Below are 26,162 nucleotides of genomic sequence, written 5' to 3' on the forward strand. Positions count from 1 at the left end.
GGACACCAGCAGCCTGCACTGCTAAGAGCTGCTAATTAAAACATTTGGCCCGTTGGATGCTAACCGGCTTCTTGAGACAAGGAGTTTATACTGCTGGGCTCCTCTGGAAATGAAGGCTCCTACAGAGGGCAGAACTGACGTGTGCAGGATGCGCATGGGTTTCTCAGCCTCAACACTTCGGACGCTGGGTTGGGTGATCCTCTGTGGTGGGTGGGCTTGCCCGGTGACATGGAGGGTGACCTGCAGCGTCCCTGCAGGGTCCTCGCCGGATCCCAGCGGAGCACACCCCCCAAGCTGTGACAACCAAAAATGACTTCAGACATTGCCCATGTCCCCTGCAGGACAAAATCGCCCCTGGTTGACAAACATGTTGAATGAAACACAATGTCCTCTGCATTCTACACAATAGCTTCAAAACCTCTTTTCCCTAAAACTTAAGTGACTGTGATCCTGAATCTTCTGTCACTTAACAAAAGGTGGTTGGTTGGTTGCTCAGCTGTGTCTGGTTCTTTGTGACTCCATAGACTGTATGTAGCCCGCCAGGCTCCTCTGTCTATGGGATTTTCCGGGCAAGAATACTGGAATGAGTTGCCATTTTCTCCTCCGGGGGATCTTCCTGACTCAGGGATTGAACCCATGTATTCTGCATCAGCAGGCGGATTCTTTACCACTGAGCCACCAGGGAAGCCCCCAATAAAACATACTCAAAGCAATCAAAGACTGTGGGTATAAATAAAATATGAATCATGAATGTTTGCCTTTTTTAACAGAGATCATTTTTTAAAGTTCTAACATGTCTGGAATAGGCAACAGTACAGAATAATAAATAATGCATGGATTTGTGGGGTTTTTTTTTTGCTGAAATTGAGATAGTTCTTTACCCAGAGAAAAAGCTCTTTACTTTCTATGTACCACAAGACACACACAAAATAGCATTCTCATAAAAAGCTCTCATTCTGACACCAGAATTTCATGTTTCCGCACAAATTAAAATGATCCCCGAAGGCATAAAGTACACAAGCTTTATTGGGCAACAGTAACGGGCCACGCTGGCACACAATGAAAACAGAACCGTTCAGAATCACGCAGGATCACATGTGTGTCATCACGGGATCAAGAATGTAAATCATCTGGGAGTTTCTGCTAAATTCAAGTTCTGTACCAGAGCTCCTCTCTAATCAAAAAACGCTGTCCTGGTGAATATCTGCCGTGAGGGTTACAGATAATCTACTAATGAGGAAGTCAAGGAGCCCTAGAGGAATTCAGTCAGACCCATGACAACAGAGCAATAAATGAGCCACAATTTTTTTTTTTTTTTTGCAAATACCATGCCCCCTCCCCAGCTGCCCCCCAACAAATACAATATTCACAGACATTGCCCAGCAACACCGACAGACAGTGCCTCCAGCCACACTGTGATGGAGAAGACCAGACTCCGGGCGCAAGGTGCTGGCTGGAGAAGATCCTGCAAATCCCCGAGCGCCGCCACACCGCCCCCGTGCTACTGGGTTGCACACAAAAGCGTAACATACACACGTTTTCCTAAGAGAGAGTGGACATAATTCATGGGACTATTTCCTAAGAAGTATATATAAACGACCAAAAAAAGTGCTTTACGTTAAAAGAAGGTGAGAGAAATAAAGTCTGTTGCCTTTGCAAAGCTCCTTGCATATTTCTTAATGAAAAAGAAAACCATGACTGACAGGATTCTAACACGGTGAAAACCACGAACGTCTTTCAAACACTTGAGGTGACGTCATGCGCTCACACACACACACATTCCAAACACGCAAAAAAGGCCAAAGATAAAAGTGGCTGATGGGCGTTGGCCTTAAAAAGGATGGGGCAGAAGAACATATAGGTCCCATTTGCAATTTCGGCGGAGGTTTAAAATGCTGCCCCATAAGTGCTCAAGGGCGTTCCATCCCCACCCTTGGAAAAACAAAACAAAAGTATGAAAGCAAAAGTCTGGGGAAGGAAAAATAGGCATGATCGTGTCAGTTCCCAGTGAGCACAAAAGCTCAAAATACATTCAAAAGTACTGTCAGCATAGTCTAAATTTTCAGCAGAAACCATACGGGGAAAAGGGTAAGCAGACGCTGGCATTTAACATCACTGCTACAGAAAAGGGTTTCGCTAGGAAAGTCAGTCTGGGATCTGGATACAATGAAGCAGGAGCAATCTCAGCTCTCGGCCTCCCAGCTCCGGGTGGCTGTAAACAGATGGTCCTGCTCCAAAGTGTAGGTGCTGCCTGGCTTGCCCTTCTTCGCTTCGGGGAAACGTCCTTTGCCCCAAGCAGCCCGAGTCAGTGTGGCCAGCCTCACCAAGCACCACTGGGAACGCACACGGGGGCATACAGGCTCTCAAAACGGGCATCAAGGCAGGCTGAGACAGGAAGTCACTCAAGCCAGAGAAGCTCGTAGGGTCATTCCCCTGGAGAAAGAGAGGAGGGAACGGAGGAGGGAAAAGACACACCAAACGGAGTGCTCACCTGCCTACGCAGACCACCATCGCCAAAAAAGACAAGAAAAATCATCATCAATAACAAAAGAAATATCTAGTATTGTTGCAGGGCAGGAGGAGGTGTCATTTTTTTTTGTTAAACTTTGAAGGAAAGTCTTTAAACAGCACTGTGCCTGTGTGCCGGGGAGGGGGTGGGGGGGGCGTCCTCTGGCTTCCAATCAAACTGGCTGTGGGAGACTTGGGGCCACTGAGTTCCAAGGTGAAGGGACCTCTCCAAGCTGTCAACGGCGCTTCCTAAATTCCTTCCCAGGTGGTGAACAGAATTCTTATGCTTCAGGTTTATGACTCAGGAGCTTCCTGTAAAATGGGGGGTTTTGCTTCTGTCCTTGTCTTCTGCCCACAGAGAGGCTAAGCCGGGAAGCGCCCGTGTGCACTGGCTCTATAGGATTACGTCTGATGTGTGCAGGTCAGGATCCAGTACCCTCAGCTGACTCATGGCTCCCACCCTGCGGGTCTCCAGCATTTGAGAAGTGGGTGTATGTTTTCCTAGACACTCGGCACTCCTGCAGGTGGTGGGAACAGGCTGCCTGCCGGCAGGGCAGCTCTCTGAGGTGGCCACGGTCTCCCATCTCCACTCGCACATTGGATCCTCAGCTCTTGGTTGCCTCCACCGGGGTGTGGTCGACAGACTGAGCAAGCGGGTTTGTGCACAGCACAAAACAGCATGTGCGACCTCCGGGCACCGCTTCCTCCACTCCCCTCGACCCTTTCTCCCTCTCAGATGCCAGTAAGGAGTTCAGTCAAGTCAACTCAAGCACCTCGATCAAAGTTGGGAAGTAAAAAAAAAATCCAAAGAGACCATCTTCATTCCCCATCTCTGCTGTTAATCTAAACATTTCCTACTGAGGGTTCCAGGAGACCTTCCTGTGGAAGCCATCACCTGTCTGTGAACAAGGTCAAGGTCAGGGTTTGAGAAAGGGGAGAAGGACCTTCAGACTCCTGAGTCGACAGGGCTGACTTCCAGACAGACAGACAGGTGCGAGAACGCTGAGCATACCTTCCTCCCGTCCCACCTCTGAAACCACATAAAATCACCCAGCAAAGACGTCAGACTGGCTCATCCTTTCTCAAAGTTTTGGAGCAAGATCTTCTTCCTAAATAACCATTCATTTAATGCAACATTTATTTCCTGTGGGGCAGACATGGCTGGGACAGAATGGGAAAAATCTCACAAAACTGCAGAATCTTGGAAACAAAAATAGAAGTGATGTCATAGTCAATTTAGCAACGCCTGCAACTTACTGTCATTCTATAAAGTTTTAAGAGGGCAACGGAAACACATCAGTGTATCAGCGGTCCAAACGCAAGGACCTGGTGTCCCCGCAATCCAAGGGCGGGCTTACCCGTGGAGGGGTGGCCGTAACTTACACTTCTGAAGCACAAGAAGAACCAGGCCAAAGAGCTGGAGGGGACACAGTCAGAAAGAATTTATCACAAATCTAAGATCTCAAGCACGATCAGCTCTTGCAGATCCACCAACCTAACCCTTCTGGCACGCACATGTGGCTTCTGGAGGGAGACTTGAAAACCCAAGAAAGCTTTGCCGGGCCACGGCCAGCGCTCACAAAGTCTCTTCTTCCTCTGAAACCAGAAGCCATGGCTTTATAAGAAACAGTCGCGCAAGGGCCCCACCCTGGTTGGGGAGAGGAATCTCCACTCGCGGCTGCCTTTGAGCAAGCTTCCCTTGAAATCCGGAGGCAGTACAAGCAAGCCCTGACTGCAGAGCTGCAGCCCAGGCCTTCCCCCACCCCAGGCTTCTCACTCAAAGCTGCCACCGATGACCCGCAACATGCTAAGACACGTCCCCCTTTGTCGCTGCATCCTCAGCAATCCCTCCTAACTGGAAACAGACTCCTGTGGACGTCAAGACTCCTGTCCCTGACCTTTCCACTTCGGACTCGGAGGGTCTGAGCCACATGTGCGACGTTGTCTAAAGAATTAGCTGAGTCTCTTGTCACGCTGTCGGCACATCGAGGGGCCGCCCAGTGGCACGTTTCCTGCTGAAAAAGAACAAAGTCCCAGGGTGTCCTCAGATAGCCACGGGCTTTGTAATTGTTACCAGGTCCAAACGAAGCAAGATAACACTTTTGAAATTCTTTACGAGGTGGTAGGTGATGTTAACGTGAACGCCGGGGCTGTAGACGCTGAGCTGGGGGAAGGATAACGTGCCTCTCTCACTCCCTTCTCACAGCTTTTTTGTAATTCCAGGAATCCAGAGCCGTTTCAACAAGCCAGGCTGCCTTCGAGAGGATATTTAGCGTTTCAAAACTTAGATTACTGTCTGCTGAACTTTTTTAACCAAACAGCACCGTCTTTTCCCCTAAACCGACACCAGGAGCTCTATCTTTCTCTGAAACCAGTTATCTTAAGGGCAGAAAAATGTAAAAAGTGCACACATGTTGGGATGGTTTAAAACAACAACAAGAAACCCTCTACAGTTTTCAACTGGACAGAAACTTTTAGCACAGGACAACGAAATTCAAGTCGTAAGGAAGCCTGCATGGCGACGCACGGGCCAACCTCTTGGCTGGGCCACGGGGTTTCAGAGTCACGTTCAGTCCTCCGTGAACCGCCAGGGGCTCAGACAGGCCTGTGGGGGCCCTCGGGCGCCTGCCTCCTGCGTGTGCCAGGCCACGGCTCCGCAGAAGCCCAGAGCCTCGGCGGCGGGCCCGCACAGTCCCCGGGTGGAGGTCAACAGGAAGCGGCTTGGACTCTGCCCGCCAGGCGTGTGCGCAGCCCGGGGTCCCCTCCCGCGCTCGGCCTAGGACGTGAGCTTCGAGTAGCTGGGAGGCGAGAACCGTCGTCGCAGGTACTTGAGGACGTAGAGGGGCAGACAGCTGACCAGGGTGATGACGGACACTTTCCACAGGAAGGACAGCGTGGCGATGAAGTACACGTCTGCGGGCAGACAGAGCACAGCGGTGGGCGGGGGTAGGGGGCGCCCGGCCATCGGCCGGACAGCTGCGCTCCCCTCCTCCCTCTGACCTGCTTCTGCGGCTTCCGGATCTTCCGTGAAATGCTACTTTCAACAACTGGGAAAGGAAAACTACGGCGTGGGGGGTGAGGGGGCGGGGCCTTCCAGGTGCTTTTGGTTTGGAATCTGACAGCTGGAGGTTTTTCTTTCTAAACCTGGCAGAAAGGGACACTCAAACACATGGTTCTGCTTCGGAGCGGCTTTTTGCCTTCATCTCGGCAATAGTCACAGAAGCTGGAGCCAGGTCTGAGGGCGGAACGAGGGGGTGGAGACCCCTGGTCAGGACGAGCATGACCTTGGGGGCAGGGGGGCTGGCGTGAGATCCCCTCCTGGCTGCAGGACAGTCGTCCCTGCGGTTAGGTGGTTTTTGAGAGAGGAGCGACAGCTAGTGAGTACCAGGAGAACTGGGGGCATCTCCTCTGCCTCTTGAGCAGAAGCTGGGGAAATGCAGTGGGCACTGAGTAAGCACCTACTAAGTGCCACCCCGAAGGCCCCCCCATGGGCTGCTTGCCCAGTCCTAGGGCAGGTCCACGTCTAAAGCAATGACTGAAGCTCCTGGGGGCAGGCTTGTCTGGCAAGCCTCTGTGACTCCCCGGAGTCAAGCACTGAAGCGCACATGTAGGTGCTCACAAAACCCGAAGGGAGGCTTTTCAAGCGAGTGTGAAACTGTTCTAAGACTTCACCTTCCATCGGAATGCTGCTTTATCAAAATTTTAAGGAGCAGTTTGCTGATAAACAAGAGGCAGGATGGAAGATGCCTTTGCGATAAGGCAGAGCTTCTCGAGCCAAGAGCAGTGTTAAGTCCTGCTGACTGTCACTTGCTCTGCAGCAAGCTTGACTTGCAGCAGCAGCTCCACAGAGCCCAGCACGGTGACCAGCTCCCTGGAGAAAGCCCGACAGGCCTCACATTAAACAGATCCCCTTCTAAGCCAGCGCGCACGGGGCGTGGCTTAAAGACCACACTCAGCACTGAGATCACGCCCACCGGCCTCAGTTCCAGGAGGCCGACTGTCAACGGTCCCTTGCCCCACGGGATGCCAGTGAGACAAGGAGGGCTGCTGAGTGCAAAGGCCTGCTGGACACAGGGCCCAGGCCACGAGGGGCCGCCTCCCTTCCCAAGTTGAGACCCCTCCACCCGATGGGCAGGCTGTGTGCGTCTGCGTTGGGGGTGGGCGGGGCTCTTACCGATGAACTCATGGAGGAACACCAGGGAGGCGACGTAGCAGGCCAGGCTGAGCAGCTCGGCCACCGTCATCAGCCAGTGCCACGTCTGGATGGTCAGGGCCACCATGAGCAGCTCCGTGAGGATGAGTGACGTGAAGGAGATGGCCACGATGTGCACGAACTCCGATTCGAACAGCAGCAGCGCCCCGTACATGATGGTGCTCCCTGCGGGGGGTCCGTGTGTGAGGGGGTCCGCGTGGGGAGGGGCTCCACGTGGGGCGCAGGTCCGTGTGGGGGGGGTCTGCGTGGGGGTCCCGCGTGGGGCGAGGGTCCACGTGGGGGAGGGGGTCCGTGTGGGGAGGTTCCGCATGGGGAGGGGTTCCGCGTGGGGGAGGGGGTTCACAGGGGGAGGGGGTCTGCCTGGGGGGGTCTGTGTGGGGCGGGGGTCCCGCGTGGGGGAGTCTGTGTGGGGCGCGGGTCCACATGAGGAGGGGGTCCACGTGGGAGGAGGTCCGCGTGGGGAGGTTCCGCATGGGGAGGGGGTCCACATGGGAGGGGGTACGCGTGGGGGGGGGTCCGCGTGGGGGAGGGGGTCCACGTGGGGAGGGGGTCTGCCTGAAGGGTCTGCATGGGGAGGGGGTCCGCATGGGAGGGGCTCATGCCAACCCCGCAGCCCCCCTGCTCGCCCAGCCTGACCCCTCTCCTCTGCATTTAGACATGAAGGGTACCGTCTGGTCAAGGACGGTAATGAGAGGCCTTCACGGAGTTTGAGAGACAGGCAGCAGATCCTAGGTTTCCTATGTTCCTTTGTTTTTCCTTTTAAATTTTTTGGCCATGCTGCGCAGCGTGTGGCATCTTAGTTGCCCAACCAGGGATCACACTCACACCCCTGGAAGCATGAGTTTTAACCGCTGGACAGCCAGGGAAGTCCGTAGTTCTGCTACACTGCTTCTGACTTACATGCAAGTGAGCGTTGATCCCCGGGAGGGAGAGGAAAAGATAGATAGGAAAGACAGGCAAAGAGGCAGAAGAAGGTGCTAACTATCTGGACTGGGTGCAACAAGAGACAGAGGTTTTTGTACTTTATTTGAAATGACAGACGTGGCCAGCCACTAAAGAACAGATACTGTGGGATCCACTGACACCAGGGCTGACGTAGTCATGTTCATAGAGACACAGAGGGGAAGAGTGATTACCAAGGAGCTGCGGGGAGGAGGGAAAGGCGTGTTTGCTGCTGGACAGATCACACAGTTTCTGTTCTCTAAGCTGAGAAGGTTCTGGAGACTGGTTTCACAGCAACGGGAATATACTGAACACTGCTGAACTGGGCACCTCAAAAGAGTTATGACGGTGAATGGTACATTTCGGCTCTTCTACCTCCCCCACCCACCCCAAACATGCACCAAAGAAACAGGCAGCTGAGAGACACTCGAAAAATGCTGCACCCGTGCTGAGAAGAGAAAGCAAAGTGGGGGAGAGTCTAGATAAGCACCTTTTCATCCAGAATTCCAGGAACTGAACAGACAATGTCTCATGTGGATCAAACACACTAGCTATGTGAGGCCACTGCTTAAGAGCAGGGCCAGGAGACTGTGAAGCCCCGAAACTCAGGTGAGTCTATCACAACCGAGCTGGGGGTAGCGGGGGTGCAGGCAAGGGCCACTGCCTGGTACTAGGAGCTTTCACACTGGCTTTGCTTTCTTCAACCAGATACACACACGTCACTTTGCTACACCTATCAAAAAGACCCCTTCAGACTGTTCTAATGACAGGGCAGCCTCTCACCAACAAATGCAATGGTTGCTGAACTTTTTACCTGCACATCACCTCATCAGTAAAAATCACTAAGCATGAATCCCTAACGGACAATATGTATTTGTGAACTATCCATGTGTACCTGTGCAGAAAGACATAGAAAGCAGGCCCACTGTACAAATACATCAGATACATTACAAAACACACCAGTAAAGAGAAATTCTAAACAGAGTGAGAAAAAAGTATATACAAAGAGGGCTTGATATTTCCTTTCCATATTCCGGTAAATCATCTCACAAAGCCTCTAGTCTGAAGGGACCCTCTCTGGAGCCTGCGGAAGTAAATACGTTGTTAAAAAACTAAGGCTGGACCTCAGAAAACCTATCAGGACATCCCAGAAAGCAAGCATTTTTTAATACAGTGACTCCAACACCCCGGCAAGCTTTGATTGGTATTGGTTACGTTTTTCTCTGGGCTCCCCTGGGGGTTCAAGCGTAAAGAATCTGCGTGCAATGCAGGAGACCCAGGTTCTATCTCTGGGTGGGGAAGATCCCCAGGAGAAGGGCATGGCAACTCACTCCAGTGTTCTTGCCTGGAAAATCCCACGGACAGAGGAGCCTGGCAGGCTACAGTCCATGGGGTCACAAAGCGTGGGACACGACTGAGCGACTAGCTCTTTCTCTGATTTTGTCTCAGTTCAGCTGGCAGCACCACCCCACACGTGTGACTCTGGGCCCCACGACCACGTCCTCAGGACTTGCAGAGGGGGCTTCCGGGGGCCCAATGCCACGCTCCTGACTGCTGTCTCAAGATTCTAGCTCTTTCTCTTCATGTTCTACAGACACAGCACAGGAAATTTGACCCTCAGGCCAAGGCCAGAGCACAAGACAGCCGATGGTTTCGCCCATCCTTACCTTGATAGATGCTGATCAAAACCCATATCAAGAATGTCTTGTAAGACAGTGGCCGTCCCTGAACGAGAGAGGAAGAGACAGGGTGGGTCAGCGGGCGGGGCTCAGCCAGGGCGCCAGCTGCCTTCAGACGCCCCTCTGCCAGCCAGACAAGACAATCTGCCTGTTTTCATGGGAACAGTGGCTCACACACATCGAAATGCATTAGAGAAATGACTTTTTTTTTTTAAAGAGAAGTGATTTTAGATGAAATAAAGCTGCTCCTTATTAAAAATTCCTTGAGGACAAAAAAATGCAATTACACACACACACAGGTTTTTCTGGACGGTACCTAAGAGCATTTCCAGGGGCACATGGAGCAGCTGCAGAACAGAACTGTCAGGGGCTTGTAAAAAGGTACGAGGGGCTTGTTTTCTATTGACCTATCTGTGTTACGGTTTAACAGTCTTTGTGTGTGCATACGACAGTTTAAGGAAAACGATAAGCCCCCACGCCTTCCTCTCAAAAGAAAGCCATCAGTCCAAGTGTATTCACATCAGATGTGCAGCGTCCGTGTGAAATACGTTAAAAGCAGCAGAAAGGTGAGGTCTTTGAACCATCTGAGTCACGTCTATACTATACGTTCTGCTGACAGGGTGAGAAAAGGTCTAAGAAACGTATCATAAAAATAAAGACGGGACCACAGCCGTAGAATAGCTTTGTGGGCTAAGTCAGAAAACATTTGCCTGTATAAGGCAGACATGCTGCATTAAATACACGTTAATTTATAATTTAAATAAAGCAGCAGGGAGGGTGGGAAGGAAGCAAGCAGGAAGGGAGGAGGGCGCGGGGCTGGGGAGGAAGCCGGCGGGCGCCGGGGAACCTTGAGCAGGTCTTTGTAGAGCTCGGGGTACAGCATGGCCACTTCCGACTTGACGTCTTTGTCCAGAACCAGAGAAAACACAGGAAACATGGTGTAGATGGTGGAGTACCTGCGAGAAAGAAGGTCCCCTCAGCGGAGAGCCAGCCAGCGGACCCCAGCCAGGTGCCCCCCGCCGCTGGAGACCAGCTCCACCACTCCATTGAACAACCGCGCACGGAGCGCCTGGAGCACGCCGGGCCGGTGCGAAGCCCTGGAGATGCGAGATGCAAAGCAGACAAAATCGCCTGCCTTCAGAGCGCTCCCGTGCTGGGAGTCAACAAACAAACTCCGTAAACCGTGCTGCGCGTTGGAGGTAAGGTGCTGAGGAAGGAAACACGAGGGGGAAGAGGGAACAAGACACGGGGTGAGATGGTGTGACTGCAGAGAAGGTGGGCGGGAGGTGAGACGGTTGAGGAAATGCCCACAAGAGGAAAGGGGGTGGCCGTGTCGGTGTCCAGGGAGGAGCCTCCCAGGCGGACACAGCAGCAAAGGGCAGAGGCCCCGAGGTGGAAGTGTGTCTGTCCTGTGCGAAGAGCAACGAGGCAGCCCACGTGGCCGGAGCCGCACAGGTCGGGGGAAGCGAGCAGATGAAACCCGAGGGAAGGGGGACCAGGTCCCGGGGAGGCACGTGGAGCCTAAAGGCCTGGCTCTGATCTGGCAGGTTCCGCCCCGGTTCCAGGGCCTGACAAAGGGCAGGCCGTTTTCCCCAGTTAGAAGCAGGCAGAACCCCAGTGCCGGCTCTCAGGCTGAACGTCAGAAGACGCACTTTGTAAGACGGCCCTGGGACCAGCCGGCCCCTCTGTGCCTCCCACCTTAGTAACCAGCTGCCCTACCAGCATCTACCTGGGGCGGGTGGAAACCAGACTCCACCTCCCTGGGTAACTCAGAGACCAGCACACCCTCTGAAAAGGTCAAAAGGAACGCCACAAATTCCAGGTCAGGAACAGGGGTGGATGTGACGGCAGCAAGCGTCCAAGGGACAGCGTAGGTCACGGCACAAGCTCTCCCAAGGACATGTGCCCCCGGGAGCCAGGCTCTGGCTGCCTCAGAGACTCACCAGCAGGCGCTCGCTGCAGGCAGCCATGGCAACGAGGGTCCTTCCCAGAGCCCCTCTCTCTGCTTTTCCTAAGACCCCTCAGGGACTTCAGTTTTGCCTGGCTGCCAATTATCTGATACCCTCAGGCTCTCGCGGGCAAGCACTGTTCAGTCATCAGGTACAGAGGGACCATACACAGACTGGACTCCACCTCTGCAGTCTGGTTACGAGCTCTCAGTGCAAAACTGTATCCACTCAAGAAGGCTCTAAACCAGACTGCCAGACCAGCCTTGACTTGGGGATCCAGGCGTCTTTAACACAACGCGTCTTCCTTCTTCTGTGGTGTTTTAGGGGTGGCTCATTAAAAATTAATACTGTGCCTGGACTTTCTTACCCGATGATGAGGAATCCTTGATAGAGGGGGACAGAGGCGAAGTAAAACACGGAGGAAAACACAGCCTGTGCCAAGGAGAAAAAAGGACGTTACCAAAAACTGTAAGCAAAGCCCCTGTGTGTGTATCAAAAATGGCATCAACACTCATAGAGCGCTTATTTTATGCCTGCCTGTTGCAGTGCTTTAAGCTATCAGCTCATTTAATTCCTACAGCAACCCTACAAAGGAGGTGCTATTATCATCGCACCCATTCTACAGATGAGGGAAGTGAGGCACAGGGAGCTTAAGTGACTTGCCCAACACAGCACAGCTCACAAGGGACAGAGCCAGGAGTCACAGCAGAGGGTTTAGCTCCAGCGTCCACTCTTAGCTCCTCTGTAAACATTTAACTTGCACAAAAGCCGGACCTGGGAATACCTTGTATCTGATCTCGGTGAGTCTCCACAACAACCCATGAGATCATGCCCTAATACCGCCTACATCATAGAAGAGGAAAGTGAGCAGATAAATGGCCCTGCAGGATTCAAGCCCTGTGCTGTCCCCAGAACCCACACATCCAATGGCTCAAAACCACCACCTTTCTAGGTGTACAACTGATAAACAAGCTGGCGTGTACATGGAAACAGACACAGAAAAATATCCTCCATCCTAAGGATATGTACCAGTTACCCTGGAGGGTGGGATCACAGAGGCTTCCCTTCTCATATTACACGTTCTACTTTTCTTGGAAATTTTTACAAAGAGCCCATAACCTACTACTTTTGCAATCAGACAAAAGCAATAAAGATATTTACCAACCCCTGCTGTAATGTCTGCCTCCTGATTTGGAAAATATTAGCAATGAAAAATTGGCTGGGGAGATAAAACCAGGCTTGACGCTCTGTTACTTCCTTCTCTGAACATCTACCGACCCCAACAGAAGCAAAGTGACCGCCTAAGCTAATTAGTACAAAACCTACCGGAGGCCAGGGACAGCTGTTGCCTGAAGGATTTTAAAAACTGAACATGGAAGAAAATCACTGTGGACAGTGACTGCAGCCATGAAATTAAAAGACGCTTGCTCCTTGGAAGAAAAGCTATGACCAATCTAGACAGCATATTAAAAAGCACAGACATCACTTTGCCAACAAACGTCTGTCTAATCAAAGCTTTGGTTTTTCCAGTGGTCATGTACAGATGTGAGAATTGGACTATCAAGAAGGCTGAGCACCAAAGAATTGATGCTTTTGAATTGTGGTGCTGAACAAGACTCTTGAGAGACCCTTGGACAGCAAGGAGATCCAACCAGTCCATGCTAAAGGAGACCAGCCCTGAATATTCACTGGAAGGACTGGCGCTGACATTGAAGCCCCAGGACTCTGGCCACCTGATGCAAAGAGATGACTCACTGGAGAAGACCCTGATGCTGGGAAAGACTGAGGGCAGGACCCAGTACTCTGGCCACCTGATGCGAAGAGATGACTCACTGGAGAAGACCCTGATGCCGGGAAAGACTGAGGGCAGGACCCAGTACTCTGGCCACCTGATGCGAAGAGATGACTCACTGGAGAAGACCCTGATGCCGGGAAAGACTGAGGGCAGGAAGAGAAGGGGAGGACAGAGGATGAGATGGCTGGATGTCATCACCGACTCGATGGACATGAGTTTGCGCAAGCTCCAGGAGATAGTGAAGGATAAGGAAGCCTGGCGTGCTACAGTCCATGGGGTTGCAAAGAGTCAGACACAACTGAGTGGCTGAACAACAAATGGAAGAAAACGCTGGGCCAGCCTAGTGGCTAGAAAGAGCGTGGAACCAGAGACCTCTCCCCTCATCACCTGTCATGGGCCTTGGCTTGGTACAGAGCTCAGGACGCAGGTGGCACTGAGGGCCATGGTCACGGGCAGCCTGGCTCTGCCCTGGTTGTGACTTCGGAAATCAAAGATGAAAGACTCCTTTCAGATGATTTCTCACACAGACTGCTGCCCAGGAAGGAGGGCTAGAAGAAGGTCAAGAATCCTGGTGTTCAGTTTTGCACATCAGTCAGGAACCTCTTTCTCTAAATGGGCCAGACTGAACACGCCGCCTTCGCCCTGGAAACAGCACTGTGGAAAATAAACACACTGTATCTTCATCCATCTCGGAGGCCACTGTCAAGGTGCAATTCTAAGGGGACTCTCTCAGCCAGTTACTTTTGGCACAGTGGACAGGGTTAAGGGGTTTTTTACTGGGGATGAAGGGATGGTTGGTTTGTTTTTCCCTCGATAGCACAAAGAACAATTCCTCACGCTAGAATTGTTTTTCTCTGAATCCATGTTTATGGTAACACACGGGCATTACAGAAGTAAATTCATCCAGGCCAGCTTGTGTGTGTTTGCCCGGGAATGAGCTGATTAATCTCCCAGTGATTAAAACCATGACATTATCCAGTCCAACTGATGAGCTTACATAACATAAGAGCACAGATGTGGTCTGATGAACCACAGCAGCTGTTAGCATTTTGATTGTGTTGATGAAAATGACTTTAAAGCTCCTTCAGTCATAAGTGCGATAGATATTGAAAATAGAACCGCCCCCAGCCCAGCCCGCAGATGCACAGATGAGCCAGTAGAGGGGAGTCCTGAAGGCGGGGTGTCCTACACATACGTTTAAACAGCTTCCCACAAATTAAAACAACGCCGTAACCTAAAATAGTCAAATTCAGAGAGTCAGAAAGTGCACTGGCAGATTCCAGGGGCTGGGAGGAGGAACGGGGAGCTGGTGCTTAATGGGCAGAGTTTCAGTTTAGGAAAGTGAGAGATTCAGGAGACGGATGATGATGAGAATCGCACAGCTGTGTGAACGCTGTACTCAGTGCCGCTGAAGCGCGCGGTTACATGCGGTTTAAACGATGTTTTACGTGGCTTTTACCACAATAAAAAAGTAAAAGGATAAAACCCCACCTTAGCTTTACACATTAGCCTGTTCTGCTTTTATTTGTGATTAAGGACGCCTTCAGCACTTGATGCCTTAATAAAACTCTCTGCTTCTCAAGTAGCCTCTCTGCGGGGCCAGGGCCAAGATCCTTGAACAGAGCGATGCCCCCTTGACAGGTGGAAAGACCGAAGCCCAGAGTGGTAACGTGACTTGCTCAAGGTCTCAGAGACACCTGGGGATACGGGTTCCAAGATGTACCATTCCTAAGTTCTCACCACTTAACTGGGGCTCTTTTTCACCTAAATGCCCGAGGAAGAAAATCAGCCAACAGATGTTCAACACCCAGAATGTTTTCTTTCCCCGATTTGGGCCCCCTCCCTACCACGACTTCACTGCCACGGCCCGACGACAGACTATGAAGGAGCTGGGGGGACAGAAAGCAGGAAGATACCTTATACATTCTAGAATCCTTTGTGAAAAGCAAGATTTTACTCCCTGGGTCTGACCCCTGGGTCAGGAAGATCCCCTGGAGGAAGAAATGGCAACCCAGTACAGTGTTCTACCCTGGAGAATTCCACGGACAGAAGAGCCTGATGGGCTACAGTCCATGGGGTCACAAAGAGTCGGAGACGACTGAGCGATGAACACTTTCAACTCCCCGAGAGGATGGACGACTGCCAGGAGCACGCTGGACTCCCAGCCGGGCTGCGCTGGAGACAGAGCTGAGGTGCCCTGGGCTGCCCCACTCTTACCACCAAGCGCCCCCTTAGGTGGAGGCAACACGCACCCCCCAGAATGGAGGGCAGAGGGGAGACCTGGACTCACAGGGCAGGCACCAGGGGCCCCTGCCGGGGTGGACTAAATCCCTGAGGGATACTGTGCCGATTCCTCGCCCTCACTGAGCCTCAGCCTCCCCATCTGAAGGATGGGCACAGACTACAGTGAAGAAAGCACGTGCCCCCGCGCTCTGAACACTCAGCCCCAGGGCACAGGACGCTCTCAAAAAAGCACACTGTTGTCTACGGCTGCTGTCTGTCGGTCCTCGGTTCCGCATGCGGAAGACTCCGAGCTGGAGTGTCCACTTGGCGTTTACCTCTGCGTCCTTCTCTCTGGCAGACTAAGGGGGACAACGCACCCCGATACACGGACCCAAGTCACCTGCACCACCGTCCATCTCGTGCCCCGGCCAGGCCCCACGCTGACGCGCTGCAGAGCAAGCACAGCCTTGGCCCCCACACAGGAGGGCTCCAGGCAGGCGCTCCGAGCTCTTTCGGAGTTGCGGGGGGAGCGGTGCAGAGAGGAGGGCTGGAACTGGCCTGGCGGGGTCAGTTCCAAAGCTGCTTCTCAGGCACTCTCCGCAGCAGCCCCCCACGTGCCCGCGCCCACCTGCATGGCACTGATGCAGAGGCTCCTGTGGATGACGAACTGGCTGAGGGCGGCCGAGCGCTTGTAGCTGTTGCGGCCGTGCACCATGAGCAGGCGGCCGAGGTGCCGGAACTGAGTGATGGAGAAGTCGGCGGCCAGCGAAGCCTGCTTGCCCTCCTGGGACCGGACGTCGGAATCGGGCGCCATCAGGGACACGGGAGGTCAAGGCAAACACATGTTTTTTTTTTAATTGAAAAAGCAAGACCTTGGTAAGGAGATCTTTGAAGAACTTCAATAAAGAAATTCTTTGGTTTCCAGCTATACACAGTTGGTGGTCTGAGTCTAAATCTGATTTTAAAAGAGGAATTTATTTAAATAAAAAACATTCCAAAGCACAGATAGTCATAATTAGGAGGTCAAATGGATCTAGTATTAAGCCTTGGGGGTTAGGCCCAACCCATAATGGGAGTCAGGAGCAAAGAATCATTCCAAGACAGGCAGTGAGCACTCAGCTCCCTTAAGAGTTAACATATGGGGCGGGGGGGCAGCCGATGCTCCCGATGGTACTAAATCGAACATTCCCAAACACAGCTTTGCACATTCACAGAACTGGAAATAATTTAGAGTGCAGCCATATTATGGGATTCTTTAAAGGCACGTGACAGATGCTATCAATGGGACAGACGGACATCACGGCCTCCTGGTGGTGAACAGGAAGGCACAAACTCCTCTTATGCGCCCTTTACACCAAAAACACAGAACCATAAGCAAACCCTCCCGGCCCACAGACGTCATGGGATTGTGCTCCAACTGCCTGAACGCTTCAGAAATCAACGTCCTGAAATACACCGCCTCGCCCACAAAACAGGCGGAGAGACGTGTCCTCCACCAGAGGAGAGTACAGACGCGAAGCACGCAAGTAAACGCAGGCTGTGAGCCTCCACCGCTTCTGGAGATTTCCTTTCTAAACATTTTGGGGACCCTTGGAGAAATGAGACCATGAATATTATATACTATCACTATACATCAATGTTACACTTGTGGCGATGCTATTTTGCGTATGTAGAAAAATGCCCTCTTTCTTAAGAGATCCACCCTGAAGCATTGAGGGGTAACATATCTGCAACTTACTTTCAGCTGATTGAGAGAGGGAGGGAAGGAGAAGGAGCATGTGACAAACGCGAATAACTGGTAAATCAAAGCAAAGAGTAAACAGGTGCTCATTTGACTTTTCTGACGGAGTTACATTTTTCAAAATAGAAAGTTCGAGGAAATATACAAAATGATGGATCTACATGTACTGATGCATAAAGAAATCTAAGCTACAGCAGATTTAGGCAAGTTTCATTTTAAACAGAGTACAATGTTTTAAATGTTAAATTGCACATGAGAATAACACATATGTGCGTGAGGGGTACATATATAGCTTCTTGTTGTTTGGTCGCTAAGTTGTGTCTGACTCTGTGATTCCGTGGACTGTGGCCCACCTGGCTCCTCTGTCCATGGGATTTCCCAGGCAAGAACACTGGAGTGGGTTGCCATTTCCTCCTCCAGAGGCTCTTCCTGACCCAGGGATCGAACCTGCATCTCCTGCTTGGCAGGCAGATTCTTTACCACTGAGCCACCTGGGAATCCCATGTATATATGTGTGTGTACATGTAAATTATATACATCCCCGTTACAAGTAGTATACACATAGACAAAAATTCTAGGAGAAAAATCACTTACTAGTTTGATGCAGCTGTCTAAAAGAAAAACTGTTCTTTACCCACTTCTACATTGTTGTGGTTTTTTTTACTGTGAGCACTTGTCACTTTTATTCTCCAGAAAACAAAGGAAGCAGACTGTAACTTTTAACAGAAGAGAAAATGTTCCCGTACTATACGGCATCGTGTAAAGAATTCCATCTGTTAACCTCAACTGTGCTTTTTACAACCTGCATTAAAGGAATCACACAGATTTCAGACCTAGCGTCTTCTTCAAGGATCATTTAGCTCTGCAACTTCAAGCAGCTGTTAACTGGATGAGAACCAGAAAACCAGGGAAAAAGGTGGAAAGGAAAAAAAAACATTTTTGGAAAATCCAGACGCATGAATGTATGGGACAAAATGCAGAGAGAGCATCTCTGGCCCTCATTCAAGGCCTCCGCACTCTCACTCCACACACAGAGCTAACAAATGTGGGCTCAACCTTCTGGCCTATGGTCATCTCAAGCCACAAAGGACAGGGCAGGGCAAACGATCAGTGGAAGGCACACAACTGACAGGGAAGGAAAAAGAAAAACGACTGTAACACACAACCTTTAAAAATTCGCAGCTGCCACAGCATTTTAGGGAGGAGCAAACCATGCCCGTTCTTCCATAACCCCTGAGAGAGGACCCCCAGTGCGAAACTAAGGCTTTTACTGACAACACTACCAGGGAAGCATTTGCTGCTCCCTAAGAATGTAGCAAGACACTAACAAAGATTAGGTCCGGGCAAGCAAAGACAGCATTTGTCTGTAAGATACCGGGACACGGATCTCTGACTTCCAGGTAGTAACACTAGGTAATTACCAGACCTGGTTCCTTATGCTCTGTAATTCTAATAGAGAATTTCCAGAAGCACCGAAGCTGCATCTCGGAGGGAAAGAGAAACCCCAGCCGCTGGAGCAGAGCGGCTCCCCTCCGACATCCTCACGACCACCACCTAATGCCCTAACGCTGACCCCGGGGCAGAAATCAGCGCACTCGCCCCATCCGTGCTCACCTTTCCCTCCACGCCCACGCCGCAGTCTGACTCCTGGATCATGCTGACGTCATTGCCGCCATCGCCTGCGGGGCGCACAGACCAGACAGGAAGGTCAGCAAGGAGCGAGAGGCGAGAAACACGACCGCGCCTTTCACGGTCACTTTACAGACTCGTCCACTGCTGCCTCCCGTCGCAGGCTAAGTTTCTGTCCTGTTCTGTCCACTCAGTCTCTCCAACAGCCTGCGGCATCAGCTTCTTTTACCGGCAGAGGAGCTGAGTCAGAGGGACCGGGCGACCGGCCGAGGGGCCTGGCTGGCTGACTGAGCAAGGGGGCTATGTCCACGCCGCGTGGGGGTCTACAGCCCCTCGGGGCCTGCCTCCAAGGGGTGGGGGTCCCATCAGCAGCAGCGATGACAGATGCTACCCGGCTTACTGCGACTGAAGCACGTGCCTCGTGAAGGCTACCGCCCTTCTGAATCCGCCTAGGCACCTCTTGAGGGAGCCGCGGGTCCTCTCTCATTCTACCAATGAGCAGACGGGCTCCCGATGGGCAAACTAAGACCCCCGTGGATCCCCAGCTAGGGAAAACCTGCAGACTGGACCCAGACCCCTCTCCGTAGCGTGGTCTTCTTCACCTCCGGGGCTTTGCTGTGCTGGTGTCAATAGTGAACAAGGCACCAACCGAGGAGGAAGGCCCGGAACGCCCTCAGCGTCCTTCTGGACGCTTTCTCAGAGCAAAGTACTCGAAAATAATGACAGAAACAGGGTCAGAGGGGGGAAGGGGTATCAATGCCATGGCCTGGGTCAAGGGGCCTGGGAACCTGAAGCGCGTGGCAGTGGGGGGCCCCCCCCGCAGGCCAGGCGCAGCCGCGGGCCGTCCCCCAAAGGTCACCAGGCGTCCCCTGGAGGGGCACGCGCAGCCGTGGGGCCCACCCCCCGAAGGTCATGCGCAGTCGCGGCCAGTCCCCCGCAGGTCACGTGCAGCCGTGGGCCATCCCCCGAAGGTCACCAGGCGTCCCCTGGAGGGGCACGCGCAGCCGTGGGGCCCACCCCCCGAAGGTCACCAGGCGTCCCCTGGAGGGGCACGCGCAGCCTCGGGCCCGTCCCCCGCAGGTGAGCGGGCGCGGCCGCGGGCCTACCTACTGCGCAGGTCAGCCTCCCGGTGCGCTCCTGGAGCAGACGCACGATGCGCGCCTTCTGCGTGGGCGCGCAGCGGCAGCAGACCACGGCCGGGCACTGGCAGGCCAGCTCCATGAACTCGTACTCGTAGTACTTGAGGCACACCTGGCGGCAGCGGGGGAGAGGAGCTGGTCGGCCACGGCCCCCCCTCCGCCCCCACGGCAGCTCCCGGCGGGCCCCGCCCCCACCTCCAGGGAGTCTCCGGAGATGACCAGCGCGCAGTCGTGCTTCCTGCGGAAGGCGTTCAGCTCCAGGTGCGCCTCGCCGCGGTTGGTCACCTGGAAGGGAAGACAGTGAAGGAGGCCTTGCGCTCTGAGCCGCTGGGAACAAGTGGCGACTTCCTGGGGCCCCCGGCCTGGAACCCCACCCTCCCCTGCCACCGACCCCCGAGCCAGAGCAGACCGTTTGCTGTGACTGTGGGCATCAGGGGGGTTTGCACACCAACCGTCCCCTCGCCTTTCCCCCAGGAAGGCTGGGACCACATAATCAAGGGAAGAGCAAAAGGCCCGTGTCCTTTCATTCTGCGCCGGGCACTGCTCTAAGTACTCTTCCTGCACTTTCACCCCCTCTTTCTCACAAGGGCTCTTCCAGGCTCTACTGTATGCGCAAGGAAACGGACGCAGGCCGGATGTGTTAGCCTGGCTAGAGGAGCACAGCCTGTCCATTTCAGAGCAGGCCTCAGAAGCCAGGCACCTAGCCGGGCGGCTGGCTTTTCCACAAAGAATCAGCTGTGAAGTATGATGCGCTCTGTGGGCCACACAGTCTGCCACAACTACCCACTCCGCCCCTACACTGCCAAAGCAGCACAGACAATCCGGAACAGATGGGCAGATCTTGCATTTAAATAAAACTTTATTTTAAAAAAATAGGTGACCAGCACACAGCCATAGTCCACCAGAATCCTAGAGCATGCCGTGTGTTCTCATTATGTCCAACAGTTACGTTCTGTGAAGTCGCTGTGAACACTCAGTGATGACTGAACCACCGCTGCTGGGGGAGATACAGGGCTAGGCTCCTGTGAGCCTCTGGTCACAATATTTTTGTCCATCGGTCATTACATAACCTTGATTTCTATGTGTCTCTGTTTAAAGACATCTTTGAAAATATATACTGCTGAAATAAGTCAGAGAAAGACAAATGCTGCATGTTGTCACTTATGTGTAGAATCTGAAAAATAAAACTAATGAATTTAAAGAGACAGATACAGAGAACACACTAACTGTGAATAGTGAAGAGAGGGAAGAGGTGGGGCAAGGCAGGGGTAAAGGATTAAAAGACACAAACAACTGTGTATAACATAAATAAGCTACAAGACTCTATTGTGTAACACGGGGAATCCAGCCAATATTTTATAATTATAAATGCAGTGCGTGCTAAGGTGCTTCAGTCATGTCGGACCCTTTGCGACCCCATGGGTTTTAGCCTGCCAGGCTCCTCTGTCCGTGGGATTCTCCAGGCAAGAATACTGGAGTGGGGTGCCATTTTCTTCTGCATATACCATTTAAAAAACTATAAACCAAAATGTTGCACATGTGAAACATATAATATTGTACATCAACTGTACCTCAAAAAAATTTTTTTAGTAATATACATAGGTATAGTTGACTCATTAACACTAGACTCATGGCCAACAGGACTGTAACTCACACCTGAAGGAAGCTGATCTCTGGGAGGTGCGTCACGGCCTTCTTGCACTCAGGGACATGGTCAGTACTCAGCTCTGTGCTGGGGACCATTTTAAACCGTGAGATTGCTAACAAAAAAACCCACAAAAATGCCAAAAAACCAGGTGGCACTGAATAGACTGAAAGGCCCCCTGCGTCCAGCCGAGGGCTGAGACAAGACGGCAGCGCGTCGCCTGACTCCACCTCAGCTGGGAACCCGCTCGGCAGGCGACGCCACTCTGCACATGTCCGTATACGACTCTGAAGGCAGCTCGAGTATTAATTTTGGGGGTACAAATAAATTTTAATGAGTGGGCAGATTTGCAAATACAGAATCCATGAATAATGAGGATCTGCTGTATCTGCCTCTGTGTGATGCTGGTTGGGCTATTCCAGAAACCGCTAGATTTCTTAAAGCTTCAACGTGCTATGGACTAAAGGCAGGGGTGGTGGTGTGGGGAGACCCCCAGAACATCTAGAGAACCCCCAGTTGTTTGGCTTGGTGGCTCGGGTGGCAGACACGTAGGACCACCATATTCAGCCCCGGAGGAGACCCGGTGGCTCTCGCCTCACGACTCAGTAAAGCCAATCAGCCCTCAGCTTCGAGCCCTGGAGGGGCTCCTCTCGCCTGCACTGTTTGGCCGAGGGCTTGCCACCGGGGCAGGGAATTCTCCTTTGCCACCCACCATGCCTCCTTCTAAAGGCCCCTCAAGGGTTTCCTTCAGGAAGGCAGGCCAGTATCTGTGATCTCAAATTTATTTCCTACCCAAGGACTTGGCTTTCAAAGGTTCAGTGAAACCCTAGACTCATATGCACAGTTTCACGCGTATGAGCTTATCTGGATCCCGTCAGCTTCTCCAAGGGACCACGGCCCCCAGCAGGTCAAGAGCACGGGTTAACGCGAGGCGGTCGCCAGGAGCCCCTGCACCACCTCCGGAAGGAATCCTTCAGCCTCACCTGGGCCATTCAGTAAGTCCTCCCAAACCAGTGCCCTGAGCTCCCCCACCCTAGGTGGTAACGTCCTCCCCGTCCCCCTACAGGGGCCCACGTGAGATTATGAGGTTACAGGGCAAACAGAACATCCCGCCCCCGCCACGAGGCCCCGAAGTGAGAGTGCTTTACCAGCCGAAAAATGTGGATGTCCTGGTTCCTGGTCACCAGATGTGCGTTCTTTGCTGTGCATGTGGCCGTCTCCAGCTTGTCCCCCGTCAGCATCCAAACCTGAAATGACCGCAGGGAAGACGTCCCCTCGGTGAGCCTTCAAGCCGGCCTGTCGCCAGTGTCAGCTGGGTTTCCAAACACATCGCGCTGAACTGATCAGCTCCAACTACCTCGAGGCTTACGATGTCCCCGAAGCACTGCAGGGAAAGCCCTGGTTCAATGGCTTCAAGACCCTGTGTGCCTGCTGCTGGAGGAGCAAAAGCTGGTGCAGCACTTTCGGGAAACTGGCACGTGCTTCGGCAGACATCATGGAGCCCAGCCTCTGCCCTCCTAACCCCCGTTCTGGGAATTTTTCTTAAAGCAGTAAATATCTCAATGAAGGGGAAGGCCGTATGGATGGGGGATTGCTTCCATGTCCTACAAGAAACACTGATTTGCCACATTACATGGGGTCTTTCTACACAGTCGGATTCCCCTGTGTGATCTCAGGGGGCTTGAAAATGGAAGTGTTTAGTTGCTCAGTCGTGTTCGACTCCTTTGCCTCATGGAGTATACTCCGCCAGGCTCCTCTGTCCATGATATTCTCCAGGCAAGAATACTGGAGTGGGCTGCCATTCCCTCCTGCAGGGGATCTTCCCAACCCAGGGACCAAGCCTGAGTTTCCTGCACTGCAGGCAGGTTCTTTACTGTCTGAGCCAGGGAGTCTTTACCCTAGCTGTAAACTGCCAACGGTAAACATGCCAAGTTCCTCATCACCCTGTAACAGAACATTCTGCGTCTCACTGCTGTGGGCTCAGAGAGGGTAGGTGAGCCCCCCAAAGTCACAGAGCTAGCCCCTGTCCTGACCAGGCCCAGAACCCAGATCTGCAGAGTCTAAACCAATGTACTTCCTGCTCCGCTTGTTCACTCTTTAACTCTGTTCTCTCTGCTCCCAGGAGGGGCGGTGGGGGTGCAGGCACCTTAGAGTCATGGGGCAGGGACACCTTGGCGTGAGGGGAAGAGCAGGGAAGAAAATAGCCATGAAGGTTCTTCACCATGCCAGGCACTGCCTCAGCTCTGGGCATTTAACCCTGTGCGTGTTCAGGGCACTGTCCCTTCACACACCCTTATGAGACAGGAAATGGAGGTGCTGTGAAGTCAGGCCACCAGTCAAGGGCCACAGAAGTTGTCGGTGGGGAGGCCGGATTTGAACCCCCAGGACGAGGCACCAGGCCCTGCTGGGGGCCCCTTGCCTCTGGATTTGACCCCCAGAGTGTGTCAGTCTTTTCCCTCCGTCTCCCACCTGGTCTTAAAAGCTGTGTTGTTGTTCAAGAGGGAGGGGGTATATGTATAACCACTGGCTGATTCACGCTCATGTGTGGCAAAAACCAACACAAGGTTTTAAAGCAATTATCCTCCAATTACAAATAATAACAATATTGCTTTATGGGATCCCAGGTCGGTGCCAGTCTTCGGGGTTCTCTGTGAGAGCAAACCCTGGGACAGGAGCTGGAAGGCTAGAGTTCCAGAAAACCATGGAAAGTCCTGAGCGCACTGAGGCTGCATCCCTCGCAGGAGCACAGGCGGGGCCCCACGGGGAAGCTCCAGTCCCAGGTCTGTGGTTCCCGGCATGAGAGCCTGCGTTTGGAGCCACCTCACACGGCCTGGGGGGCTGCACCCGGGAAGGGAGTGAAGTGGAAGTTCCCAAGTTCTAATGCCCCCCGGCCTGTGAAAGACCACACGTTAGACCCTCATGACAAGCTAGCCAGACCCCTAACTATACACTCCACGCCCTCCCCTCTCACAATGGAAACCAGCAAAAGTCCAGTGCACGCTCTATGAATAAAACACCTCTTTTGGAGAGAATGGTTTTAAGGAGTAAAAGAATTTCAGGACAAAGCCAGTGGCAGAAACTCGGAATCTCCCAGGTTCCTAGAGGAGAGGTTTTAGGAACTGGCAGCAACACGACATGCCCCAAGGCGTCAGAAATGGGCCTCTCCGACGTCAGACTTTGTGCAGAAATGGGATCTCGCTGGCAATTTCCTTGCAATGAACCAGGCCTGTGGGCCAAAGACGAGGGACGGTTTGGTTTGCGATGAGACACGCCCACACACGTGTGAGGCCCCTGTGGGCTAGAAGGTGGCCGGAGCTGGTTTATGGCCGCAGGCCTCATGTCTCTTGTTCACACCGTCCTGCTCATAACGACGCCTGCTAGACGGGGGCCCCAGGACGTGGTTGGGTAGAGATAAGCCGCTAACCTACGTTATCTTCAGGAGCCTCTAACCCATAGGGCTTCCCTGGTGGCTTAGATGGTAAAGAACCTGCCTGCAGTGCAGGAAACCCAGGTTCAATCCCTGGGTTGGGAAGATCCCCAGGAGAAGGGAATGGCAGCCCACTCCAGCATTCTTGGCTGGAGAATCCCATGGACAGAGGAGCCTGGCGGGCTACAGTCCATGGGGTCCCAAAGAGTCAGACACGGCTGAGCAACTAACACTTTCATCTTGTAACCCAAGAGCTTGCTAATCCCTTTCTTGGGTCCACTGAGATGGAGCGTGCTCCCCAGACGCCCTCTACTGGCCTCTCCAGATTAAACAACTGGCTATGAACTTTCTGGCCCCGAAACAGGAGAGTACGAAAACGTGAACACCGCAGGGTGCTGGGGCGGGTGGTCACTGCCAGGCGGCCGTTCATTCACCTAGACCATAAAACAGATGGCTGGCCGGCCACTCGACAGCATGTAACAGACACCCCAAGCGTGGAGGATACTGTGGGCCTGAGCTAAGGTGAAGCTCCCGGTCCTGCCTTCATGGAACCCAGCGCGCAGAGGGCAGCCACCAGTGAAAGGACACGCAAGACGTCTTCTGAAAGCGGGCTGTCAGTGCAGGAAGGATGGAGCGCTGCAGGTCGCCGTCCAAACCCGGTTCCCTGTGCTCCCTGTCATGGCTTCCAGCCTCTGCCCCATCTCTAATGTTCACCCTCCGCTGAAGAGACCACTCGTCTGAGCCTGGATGTGCTGCCAGGCGGCAGGCTCACCATACCTTGATGCCGGCGTTCCTCAGCGTCTCCAGGGTGGGCCTCACGTCCGCCTGCAGCTGGTCCTCCACCCCCGTCAGGCACAGCAGCTCCATCTCCATCTCCAGGCTCTCGATCACCGTGGCCACTTTCAGGGAGCGGTCATGCACGCTCAGCTTGGCCTGGACATAGCGGGCCTGGGACACATCAGGGACCACGGTCACGCCATGGGGTGGGCAGGCCAGGCCCACGCAGGGCAGGGGCCCCAGCCCTGGGTGAACCTCAAAGTGGTGAAACTGAGATCTTCGGCCTCCTTCCAAGTTCATCAGCCCAGACACCGGAGGTGGAGGGACCAGAGTCCCAGCCTTTGCTCTGCGCTCACCTGCTGTGCAACTCCCAGCAGGTCGCTAAACTTCTCTGAGCCTCAGCTGTCTTCCTCCATGAAGAGACAATAATAGCTCCAACTGATTAGCACAAGGATTAGCACAACTCTAGATCTCGAAAAGCACTGGAGAAGGAAA

The 26,162-nt window shown here is 53.1% G+C and overlaps 1 protein-coding gene across 2 annotated transcripts in view; it reads right to left on the bottom strand.

Annotated features, from left to right (window-relative positions):
- Positions 1-1,008: 1,008 nt before the first annotated feature.
- ATP9A (ATPase phospholipid transporting 9A (putative)) overlaps positions 1,009-26,162 on the bottom strand; it is a 123,849-nt gene continuing 98,695 nt past the window's right edge. For both annotated transcript variants that reach the window (XM_025001333.2, XM_005215070.5), the window contains exons 18-28: positions 25,668-25,838; positions 22,612-22,710; positions 20,014-20,103; positions 19,786-19,930; positions 18,665-18,729; positions 15,938-16,093; positions 11,659-11,723; positions 10,190-10,298; positions 9,331-9,388; positions 6,683-6,886; positions 1,009-5,421 (exon numbers count right to left, since the gene is read on the bottom strand). In XM_025001333.2, the coding sequence (XP_024857101.1) occupies positions 5,285-5,421; positions 6,683-6,886; positions 9,331-9,388; positions 10,190-10,298; positions 11,659-11,723; positions 15,938-16,093; positions 18,665-18,729; positions 19,786-19,930; positions 20,014-20,103; positions 22,612-22,710; positions 25,668-25,838 (1,299 nt within the window). In that variant the 3' untranslated portion in view covers positions 1,009-5,284. The remainder of the gene's footprint in view (positions 5,422-6,682; positions 6,887-9,330; positions 9,389-10,189; positions 10,299-11,658; positions 11,724-15,937; positions 16,094-18,664; positions 18,730-19,785; positions 19,931-20,013; positions 20,104-22,611; positions 22,711-25,667; positions 25,839-26,162) is intronic.

This window comes from Bos taurus, chromosome 13 (assembly GCF_002263795.3).
Source record: "Bos taurus isolate L1 Dominette 01449 registration number 42190680 breed Hereford chromosome 13, ARS-UCD2.0, whole genome shotgun sequence".
NCBI classification, from domain to species: Eukaryota; Metazoa; Chordata; class Mammalia; order Artiodactyla; family Bovidae; genus Bos; species Bos taurus.